The 12,022-nt window shown below is 35.3% G+C and overlaps 1 protein-coding gene across 1 annotated transcript in view; it reads right to left on the bottom strand.

Annotated features, from left to right (window-relative positions):
- Positions 1–12,022, bottom strand: part of fryb (furry homolog b (Drosophila)) — a 99,760-nt gene that overhangs the window by 39,708 nt on the left and 48,030 nt on the right. The window contains 10 exon segments of the mRNA XM_056467294.1: positions 200–310; positions 4,046–4,206; positions 5,868–6,040; positions 6,196–6,287; positions 6,429–6,486; positions 8,544–8,668; positions 8,756–8,945; positions 10,755–10,942; positions 10,944–11,015; positions 11,172–11,258. Of these exon segments, the coding sequence (XP_056323269.1) occupies positions 200–310; positions 4,046–4,206; positions 5,868–6,040; positions 6,196–6,287; positions 6,429–6,486; positions 8,544–8,668; positions 8,756–8,945; positions 10,755–10,942; positions 10,944–11,015; positions 11,172–11,258 (1,257 nt within the window).

The following is a 12,022-nucleotide window of genomic DNA, read 5'->3' as shown; positions in this document are numbered from 1 at the left end:
TAAACAAACAAGATTAATCCTAAAGCTAATAATACAAATTTTCCTCTTATGCTAATCCTGTCAGGCTTGCTGGTTTAGTTTTAATGATGGTTATTAAATCTGACAAAAGATTTAAACAGGAAGTCTGTTCAGCATCAGCAGGTTATAACAAGGACTACAGCTGATCCTTCCAGCAATAAAAAAGAGCAAGTGTGCTTACTCGGAGATCATGGCAGGCTAAGATATTGTCCAGCCACTTGTACAGGTATCCATCTGTAGAAAGGCCCACGTTGTCAAACACAGGCCCACAACACAATACGGCAGACATAGCCTGAGGACAAACCATAAAGGCAGACAAACACGTTACATCAAAGGAATTCTCAATGACAAACAACAGTTAGGGCTGACTTTAAAGAGTCATTTACTATTATCAAACTACCTGTTTGTTTGGATATTGCCCTTAATGTATTGTGTAAAAGAGCTGTATGTGAACGTAAAAGCTCTAAAAAGAACAAAGCAAAGAATAAATAGAGCTTCCCACTCTACTTTTGATCTGAAACTTGAGTTGTTGGTAATTCTAGTCTTTCTGCACAAACCTGCATAGGCTGTAAGACTGTAATTTGCATAATGCCAGCCTATCATCGCTTTCATAAGCGATGTTTACATCCAAAGATGTGAATAAATGTATGCACAAAACTGGAAATCGCATAAAAGATTTGCAAATAATGCAGAGTTTCCATCCAACGAATCAAAAATCGTCACTTTCTGATAAACTGGCACCAAATATCCAAAATAAAAACGGAATTTGCTGAGGTAGGAGAAGCTGCGTGAGTCTTTTTCTTATATTATAAATGACTTGCACCTCAGAAGACAAAGACTACGTTCACACTGCAAGGGTTAGTGCCTAAATCAGATTTTTCTCTCAGATCTGATTTTTTTGCATAGCTGTTGTTATAAATGCGGCCAATAATAGATTTGCAGTGTGAACAGATCATGGTCCTAAACTGACCCAGATTTGCAAAAGTACAACTACGGACAGTACAAAATGTCTAATTATGCACACAATGTGTATACTGTGTGAAGTAAGCACGTTGTCAGATTATGCTTAATATTATTATTGACCTTTTCCTATCCGCAAAACCCCCCTGACGCTTTTCAGCTTCGTGATCAACCCATGCCTCAATCGTTGTCCAAATTGTTTAACAAGCACCAGTTTTGCCTTCATTTTTTTTCCAAAATGAACAACCAACTTACTGTGGTAAAGTAATTGCCCTGTGTGCCATTCTACTATGCTGCTGAGGAGTAGATGGTGTTCGCAGCACAGAATGAAGACGCATGTCACTCAAAGATTATATAAAAGTCACATGAAATCCGACATAACCGTTTACACTGCGGTCAGATTGGAAAACATCAGATCTTTGTCTGATTTAATTCTACATATGAAAGTGGCACAAATCTGAATGAAAAAAGATCAGATTCCGTGCAGTTTGAGCTGTTCACACTGTCAAGACAAAACAGATCTGAGTCACATGTGGGCAAAAAAAATCTGATTTGGGCCACATTTGCCTGCAGTGTGAACGTAGCCAAACTGCAATAAACAGGTGGTGAATTTTAGAGCCGCGAGGTGCTCTTTGGGAGCAGTGATGCTATAGTTCTGAAGGTAATAGTAATATTATAATAATAATATTGAACCACTGACAATCAGCCCACTGGTTTGCCCATTAATACTTTTTTTTATCATAACATGATCACTTATAACAAAATCACATGACATTTTTTAATGCGCATACTGGAATTTATTCAGTAAAAGTGTTTATATTGTAGTCTATGCACATTTTTTCTCATCAGATAAAAAGTTTATCCTACTCAAAATTTTTTTTGCTAATTTTCAAAATTTATATGCATCTTGGCATTTCCATCCAGGGTTTTTTTATGCAATATTTCAAAATGTGCATGAAAATAGGTGGTTGGAAACATAGCTATTGACTGCTTGCGAACAAAATCAACCTTTACACTTTAAAGGTGCCACAGAGTGAACGGATTCTAGTTAAATTGTTCTCTAAAGTCTACATAGCAGGTATATTCTTCATAAACTGTTTTATATGCTAATAATTGTAAGGGTCTATACCCTATACCCTTTAAAGTCCATTTAAGGCAAGTAATTTCACACGGTGGCCATCTTTGAAACCCCTCTCAGGCAGTATGCTCAGGCACTCAGTTTGAATAGGGAAACATCAAATTCTCCAAAACTGCCAATTTTTTGATCGAATTTCATATTTGGAATCACTAAGAAAATTAAACAACAACTGTCTCTTTAGTTTCAATTCTAAGTGTCCAAATCACACAAATCTGCAGAAACTCTTGTCTGGTCCGAGCCCCTCCCCCAGAGTATTGTCAGTCTATAGCGATTGATGATTGGCTCCTGTACTAGAAGACGGGCTTTATTCGCCATATAGCGATCGATGATTGGCTCCTGTACTAGAAGACGGGCTTTATTGGCCATATAGCGATCGATGATTGGCTCCTGTACTAGAAGACGGGCTTTATTCGCCATATCGCGATCGATGATTGGTTAATGTACTGGTAGGCAAGGCTTTATTCATCATATTGACTGTTACACTTTTCCTCATTCAAAAAGAAATGAGTGACATGTCTTGTGTATTCTATAGTCTTTGACTATACTTGACAGAGATGTATTTAGAGTTGTATTTTGAAGCATTAACACATGAGAAATCACAGGTAGGAATTAATAACCACCTTAACCCTTTCACTCTAGAAAAATCATAGCAAGAGCTGAGTGATATGACACAATACATAAACATGCATCGAACACTTGTATTTAACACTCTACATGTATTCGTTGCCTCATTGCAAACATAAACAGCAAACTTCACAATGTACACATTAAACTAACAAAAGATACATTTAAACAGACCTTATGCCTCTTTGGGGAGGCGCTGAATAAATGTTTGATCTGTATATCCCTCATTTTGCATTACGGTGAACAGATAGTGGAGATCTGCTCCTTAAAGCTCATCGCAAACCAGATGCGAACTGCCATGCCATGTCTTTTCAAATTCTAGTCATTGTTTTCAATGAGTGTACACACACTGAAGCAGCCATTGGGCATCTCTCCACTTCCTTTAGTAATGTATAGAAAACGGCGTGGCAGGCTTTAGTCCCCTGACTCATAGGGGATAAAAAAGGGTCTCACAAACATAGTAAATGTATCTCACTCTATGCAGTTTCAAAATACAGAATTTATTATTTAGCTATGCCTATATATATCCAAATTTTCATTATATGGCACTTTTAATCATATATGAGTCCAGGTTTAGATTTTTGCTAAATAAGGATGTTGTTTTGTATGCTGCAAAATCAAACACACATCCAAAGGGTGACTCTGGATTGGTTTGATATGGTAAAACTGAAGCCATTTTAATTGTTCATATCACAGTGTATCAACTTTAGATAAGGTAAAACAGATGAACCTGCAAGCTATATTATGAGAAAGCTAGTGCATGTACACCTATTGTAGGATAGTTTTTTTAAGTAGCACAATAGAACCATTTTATATTGGGTTGTCATCACAAGACTGAAATTACACACTAATTTTAAGCTTAACACACAAGCCTTTCTGTCTGACAGCCCTGATATATTGTAACACACACACAAAATGGGCTTTTCACACCTATAAAAAAAGAAAAATCAAAGCACTTGATTCCTGCCAACTTCATGCTTGTTTGGACAAAGAGGGTGCAGAGAGCTTTGGGAATTTTCCACAAGACACCTACCAGTTGTTAATTGAGCAAATAGGTTCTTTCCAGATTGAATTTCAGACATTTTTACTTTATTTAGCACTGCTGACATGACTGCATCATTCTTGCTTTCACTGGCTTGAGCCAAATAGTCAATGAACTATAAAGGCAAATTCAAAACTTCCTCTGTTCTTAAAATAGAGGACATTTATACATGCCAAGTGTGAGGCAACAGAGTGTTATTTGATAAAATGTGATCCTCTAAAACGTCAATGACCAGATTTATTTATTTTTTTATCCAGGTTTACCTTCAAAGCGCAGTATTGGTAGCGTGTGATCTGGTGGTTGCGGTCACTGTAGCGGTCCAGAGGTGTGAACATGACACTGAAGGGACCGGCCCACTGGCTGAAGAGAATGAAGAGGTGATGCCTCAAGCTCTGCTGGGGGAACAATAACCGCCTGTTGTGGACTACAGAGAAAAACATGAATGAGACTCAACACAAAAAATAACCCAGTCTCAAAAACAAAACAAAAAGTGCTCAGAGCAAGGTACAATGTGAAATGTGTTTGGTCAGGCAACATAAATTGTAATATTACCTTGTTTCTTTTGAAAAAGTATGTAAACAAATGTTCAAACGTTTAGGGGCTGCTTTTTTAAAGGTATTTAATTTAACCAAAATAATAGTAATAATAATATAATCATATTAAATATTTTATTTTGCCATTATTTAAAATAGTTTTCTATCTTTATGTATAGTAAAATGTTTTTATTGTAGTGTTCAGTCTTCACTATTCCCATTTATATATAGTTAAAGTCAGAATTATTAGCCCTCCTGAATTATTAGCCCTCCTGTACAATTTTTTCCCCAATTTCTGTTTAACAGAGAGAAGATTTTTCTCAACACATTTCTAAACACAATAGTTTTAATAACTCATTTTCTAATAACTGATTTATTTTATCTTTGCCATGATGACAGTACATAATATTTGACTAGATATTTTTCAAGACACTTTTATACAGCTTAAAGTGACATTTAAAGGCTTAACTAGGTTAATTACATTAACTAGGCAAGTTAGGGTAATTAGGCAAGTTATTGTATAACTATGGTTTGTTCTGTAGACAATCTGGAAAAAATATAGCTTGAAGGGGCAAATAATTTTGACCTTAAAATGTTTATTAAAAATTAAAAACTGCTTTTATTCTACCCAAAATAAAACAAATAAGACTTTCTCCAGAAGAAAAAATATTATCAGACATACTGTGAATATTAAACTGTAAAACATTATTTGGGAAATATAAAAAAAAAAAATAATAATAAAATTCAAAGGGGGGCTAATAATTCTGACTTAAACTATTAAAGAACAGTTTTAAATTTTTTTCTGTGTAATGAAACCTAAAATAAATACTTTTATCCCCAGGTTCTGCAGGTTGCAATGTTCCAAATTTTGATTGCCAATCTTAAGTCAATTGTAATAGTTTGTTTTGCTTCAATTTGGAATTTCCTCAACCAAACGCAGAGCTTGCGGGACCAGAGTAAGTGCTTCGACTTGGCCCCCCTGGTCCATAAATACACATTTTAATAGGTAAAGAGTGTCACGCTTATTTATATAACAATTTATATAACAATTTCATTACAAATTTTACAATGTTTGACCATCCTGTAAAAAATCTTGCGTTACAACCAGCTTTTAACTCAAGAGCTGTCTCTGACGCAGGGCTTTTGGTGGGCTTCTTGTGTTGTGCTTTGCTGATCTGAGGGTTTTCTTGGTCAGTCAGCACGTATTAATCAGAGCCAGCACAGTTCTATTCATAGCTCTGCTCCTGGGCCTTAAACAAGTGACTCACTCACTTTTAGAGTCTACAGAGCCTTTGAAAGGACGGCACATTTGGATAAAGACCAAGACTTGTTTATCAATGGCTCTATTATGCCAGCTAAAATATCTCACCTGCTCTATTACTGTGGTCTTTGGCATTATATTTGATACTTTGGTTTCAAATGATATCTAATTTTCACAATTTCTGAATTAAATTAGAATTATTGTGACTTATATTCAAATAGGAATTTTCTTTTCTGTGTTTTTTTATTTATTAATTAATGAATATTTTTTTTTAATATGCCATTGACTTACCAGGAACACACTGGATGAGATTGGCCACCATTCCACTAAAATGAGCTCTCATGTCCTTCAAAATGTCCAACTCTTTGTCATTCTCTGCTTCTAAGAGCATCCGGGTCAGATCGACATACTCCAGGAAAAGGGCCCCCAGAGCCAGAGAATCTCGTTCCAATGCTCCATTAGTGCTACATGAAGAAGAAAAAAAAAAAACAGGTGCACAGAGGATGTTTTACAAGACTTTCCATTTTCACTTGAATTCCTCAAAGGTCAAAGACTTGCTTTGTTGTGAAAGAAGATCAGATTAAAAAGTTAAACCCAGGATTTGACTACATGAGTTCACCTGTCACTGATGACCCCCGAGTCAGCAAGAAGCTCAAAGATGCGCAGCAGCTGCAGCCGGAGCAGATCTCTCCTCTCTCTGCGCTTCTTGTTCTACAAAGGAAGCAACAGAGAAACAGAGTCTATTGAAATTTACTAAAGCAAATACTACTGTATGAGAACTGCCACTGCAATATGGACCCAACAAAACATATTATAGTTCTAATCTTTAGTTTCCAAAGATCTGCATCTCACCTCGGGCCTCCTTTCCAGAGCTTCTTTCATTAGTGGATGGAGTTCTTCCACCAGCTCCCTAATCAAACACACATGTAAGAAACAGTCATGAAATAAACAGCAGAATAAAAGCAGAGATTTTTTTTTTAATAATGTTTTGTACAAAACCACAAATAATCTAAACTCTGCAATGCACTGCTATGAAGTTATGATATAAAGTGTAGTGTTTAAAGTGTCCAAGTGTAAATTCATACATGTAGGTTTGTATTTTTTTAGATTACCTCAACTAGCCTGTGCTCAGTGATATTTTAGGATTCTTTATATCAGTGGTTCTCAACATGGGGGTCTCCAAAACTTCATTAGGGGTCCCTCTAGTTTGAATAGTTTAAATGAAACGGTTTGATGATGAAACAAATGATTGACTGCTAATTTGAATTAGTAATGAATAAATGAATAAATAATATTAACTGTTCAATCTTAACGTAGTTGTTGCGGTTATAAAAAAAACAATATTTAGATTTTGTATTTCTTGTCTACAAAGATTTATTTTAAGGGGCGAGGGGTCATTAAGGATTTTGAATGCTAAAATACTAACTTCAGGTCAGTTCAGGTTTTAGTTTTAGAGTCTACAGAGCCTTTGAAAGGACAGCACATTTGGATAAACACCAAGACCTATTTTTCAATGATTCTATTGTGCCAGCAAAAATATCTCACCTGCTCTATTATTGTGGTCTTTGGTATTATTTGATACTTTGAGTTTAAATTTTTTATGATTTCTGATTTAAATTATAAAATAGATTTTTTTTCCTTTTTATTTTTAGTAAAATGAAACGGTTTGATGATGAAACAAATATTGACTGCTAATTTGAATTAGTATTTAATTACCACTAAAACCTGATATAAAAGTGTCAAATTGTGGATTTACATTATAATTGAGTCTGCAGTTTTTGTTTAGACCATTGAGATGATCTCACTAAAGCAAAAGTTAGATTTTATTAATTAATGACTGCTGATGGGTTGCAGCTGGACATATGCTGTTCATTTTGGCGGTTCATTGCGCTGTGGTGACCCCTGATTAATGAAGGGACTAAGCCAAAAAAATATGAATAAATGAATAAATATATAATATTAATATTTCAATCTTTACGCAGTTGCTGCAGTTGTAAAAAACCCAATACTTTGATTTTGTATTTTTTGTCTACTAAGATTTCTTTTAAGGGGCGAGGGGTCATTAAGGATTTTGAATGCTAAAAAAAGGGTCTCCTGGGGGGAAAAAGTTTGGGAACCACTGATATATAGAATAGTATAATGTTTCCATTTTCAATACTATTTTATTTTTATATTTTCAGTATTTATCTTAAATTTGGGTTTAGTCATTGTGTTTTTACAATTTTTTATAATTATTAATTAGTTTTAAGTAATTATACATTTTTTATTAGTTGTTTTTTATTCCTCTTAACCTCACTGGCAACAAAATAAAAATAATAGTCCAGTAGTTGATGTATTTAATAATATAAGCAGACAATTAGTAATTCATTTATTATGATATTTGTTCAAATTAATGAAACAATGTTATTGAAGTTAAATAACGCTAGTTCTTGTTAACTAATTAACTAATGTTAACAAGCAAAACTTTGGATTTTAATAACGCATTAAACTAACATTAAATTAACGCAGAAATGTTGAACTATGATAAATAAATGCTTTACAAGATTATTCATACTTAGTAAAGGTTAGTAAATACATTAATTATTGGACCATTATTCTAAAGTGTTACCATTTAAAGTTTTAGTTCCAGTCATTTAAATACTTTAGTGAACCACTAGTACAATCTTACAGAGGAGGTTTGTCCACTTCAGAGTAACGGCACATGTCAGAATAAAGTAACAGTAATCTCTGCTATTTAGTTTAACACATTCAATACTTGCTTCTCTTTTCATTCACTTTTGTCAAAAAGAAAAAGAAAACTCACATAGCTCCCTCACTGTTTATGGCAAATGAGCAATGTGGCTGCCAGAATATTTTGAGACTGTATATATGCTGTAAATGTGCCCTGGTTTAGGAAATAACCTAATGAAAACTATGAAATTCAGTAATTTACGATGAGAAATAGCATGCTTAGTGAAGAAAAAATACCTGAAAACCAGGGAATTAGTTCGTCCAAAACCGAGGACTAGAGACTCTGTGATCTCTAAACTCTCTGATCTCATGAGAGGAACCAGCTGTTTCAGAAGCCACGCCACTGACGGTGTGCCTATCACCTGATTATAAACATACAAATGCACGTATTACGTCACAATTTCTTTCATTTTCTGAATCCCAGATATCAGAAAATATGTTTAACTGACCTTGTTATCGTACGTGACACTGCCATCAGGGGTGGTAGCCATTATTTCAGGTGTAGAGGCTCTTAGGTGACCTGGACTCATGATGCTGGGCTTGGCAACACCAAGGCACATTATCAAATAATTCCTCCAGAGCGTCACATAACCATCGGCTGAGCCTGGCGTGCTGGTCTTTTTGGCATAAACAGGACTGCTGCAAGGGAGTACCAGAGAAAGTGACTCAGATATCTAAACCATTAAATAACACTGCAATTTGTTATTGCAGTTATTGCAATTTGTTAGAATAATGAGTTTTGATTCAGCGATTACATGAGATGTGTGGTTCTGTGGTGCTGCTTTTATTGCAAGTTAATTGATGTGGAAATGTGATTATTTTTTTTGCTTCAGGTTCATTCGCTATGTACATTTCTGGAGACCACCAAATACGTTCCAGGGGCTACGTTTTTTGCAGTTTTGTTTTTGCGAATCCACCCGAGTTCGTTTTAAAGACGAGATGTAGCCATATGTATTTCTGGCTACATAATTCACGATCTCCAGAAGAGTATATAGAGCTACGTTTTCAGAATGAGCCTGTGTTAAAAATATACTATGACTAGATTACCTACCACTGATTAGGCTATAATCATGTGACTATTACTTGTGCATATTAAACAATATGCATAGTCAACAATAAAGAAACTTTATCAAAGTTAAGATATGACTTTTTCCATAATAAACACAAATGGATCCAAAAAATAGCGCTGAAATACAGCAGTGACTCTGGAAATATAGGTCATCTGGTCACCCTAGCTTAAAGGCATCTTTAGTTACAGTTATATTTATCATACTTCTAGTTAACACTCTTGGTGTGAACAAGTCATCTAAAAAAGGATTATATATAAATAAATCTATAAACCACAGTGACTCCAGTCTGAAAGAGAAGCTCTTTTTAACATAATCTCTCACCATAAGAGTTCAAATCATCACCAAAATCATGTCAAATATTGTTGCTGTTTGTTAAGTAACTTACATTAAGTGTGGCAAGCAGATTTTGAGATTTAAGAATTCCCCAGGTTGTCTGAAACAGTTGGCCAGATATTTTGCAGACTAATTTGTGAATCAGTGATGGAGATGTACTTTTTAAATGTCTTTGTATGATGTTTTTCTAATACCCCGAAGAAGGCTTTCAAGACAAAACACTTTGATTTTAAATGATAAATGTAGTCCCTTTTACCACAAGTAGTGCTGAAATTAAAATGTTCCCTATCCCCCCATATTTTTGCATGCTATTTGTTTCCATGCACTTTGTGTAGTGGTAAATTTGCTTCAGATTAAAGTGAATTGACTTCCCTTAGAGGAATAGTTCACCCAAAAATGAAAATTTATTCACTGTTTACTTTCAAGTGGTTACAAACCTTTATTATCTCCTTTATTCTGTTGAACACAAAAGAAATTATTTAGGATTAAAAAAAACTATGGAAAATGCGGCACGGTGACTCAGTGGTTAGCACTGTCGCCTCACAGCAAGTAGGTCGCTGTCCCGCCTGGGCCAGTTGGCATTTTTGTGTGAAGGTTGCATGTTCTCCCCGTGTTTGCGTGAGTTTCCTCCAGGTCCTCCGGTTTCTCCCACAATCCAAAGACATGGGGCATAGGAGAACTGTATAAACTAAATTGGCCATAGTGTATGACTGTGTGTGTGAATAAGTGTGTGTATGGGTGTTTCCCAGTACTGGGTTGTGGCTGGAAGGGCATCTGCTAAAACATATGCTGGAATAGTTGGTGGTTTATTCCTCTGTGGCGACCCCTGATAAAGAGACTAAGCCAAAGGAAAATAAATGAATGAATCATTGGTCACAGGTTTCCAGCATTTTTCAAAATATCTTCTTTGTGTTCAACAAAAGAAAGAATGTCTAACAGGTTCAAAAGAAGTAAAGGAGTGAGTAAAGATGACATAATTTTCAGTTTTGGGTGAACTATCCCTTTAAAAGAGACTCAAAATTAATCATCTTTTAGGAGTACTCACTTTGGGTCTACAAGTGGCATAAGCAGCTGTAGGCGAGTGAAGGCGTAGGGCCAGGCATAGCTGAGTGCTGTAGGACAGTGTTTAGGTAGATGTTCTGGCCTAAGGAAGCTATATAGACACAGCACCCATGGGTCCTTCACAGACTGGGCGAAGATCCACACGTGAGAAGGGCTCTTTACATCGTAGTGGGCTGTTTACCAGACGAGCGTTCCACTCTACCAGCCACTGCAGGTCCACATGATGACTCAGGGGAAGAGTGGCCTTCACAAAAGATTTCAACAGGTTAAAATGAGGATTATGACTCTGCAGGCAGACATTTGGTGACTGAATTTTACAGAAGTCTTGTGGCACAAATACATTTTTTTAACAACACATAAACATATGGATACACAGACAGAAACATTGAGAAATGCTTACAGAGTCAGAGACTGCCACATGAACGAAACTGTCCAGCACACTGGGGGCAAGCTGATCCATAACCTCAATCATGGACTTATCGTCATCCTGTGAGCAGAATCACATGACAGCAGAAGGGTTGCTGAATATTTATGCTGCACGAACAGATCTCATACTGATTAGTATCCGGCATCTGATAGCAGTTCACAACATGTGCATGAATGTTCATGATGCCTACAGATGTCACATGACATTACATTCAATACAATCAGTCAATAGGACTTATAGTGTCAACCTAATGTTTAGTTAACTGTGTGTTTTAAATGATTTCCAGTTATGGCATTAATTTCATCCACCTTATTGATTTCTATATTTTTTTACTTAGTTGTATTTTATTCTATAATTTGCTCTTTCTGTTTCATTCTTTTATCTGTTATTCATATTCTGTTCTATTATGTTGTCTTCTATTAAATTACACTGTATTTTATTGTTGTGCTTTTATTATGCATTTTCTGTTCTGCCATATTCTATTCTATTTTATTATATCCTTTGTTCATTCTATTTTATTTGTTATATTACACAGAGTAACACAAGCAACTGCTAATGGTTACTGTCTTGTTTTAAAGTGTAAGACTCTTTTGGTCATCTGTCTTCTCTGTTAAGGGAACCAAATTGTGGAATTATTTACCTGGCAGCCTAAAATTAGAAAGTAATGAAATGTTTTTAGTGGTGCACTTAAAAAGTGGTGAAAATCAAAACATCAGTTTAATAAATCAATAATAATTCAGTGATAAATCTATTATTTGTTTGTTTGATCATAATGCATTTGCTTTTTCCCTACAAAAAATTTCATTCATTCATTTTCTTGTTGA

Source organism: Danio aesculapii, chromosome 10 (genome assembly GCF_903798145.1).
Source record: "Danio aesculapii chromosome 10, fDanAes4.1, whole genome shotgun sequence".
NCBI classification, from domain to species: domain Eukaryota; kingdom Metazoa; phylum Chordata; class Actinopteri; order Cypriniformes; family Danionidae; genus Danio; species Danio aesculapii.
Note: the sequence above shows the minus strand (reverse complement) of the source record. Positions and strands in the feature narration are given on the sequence as shown.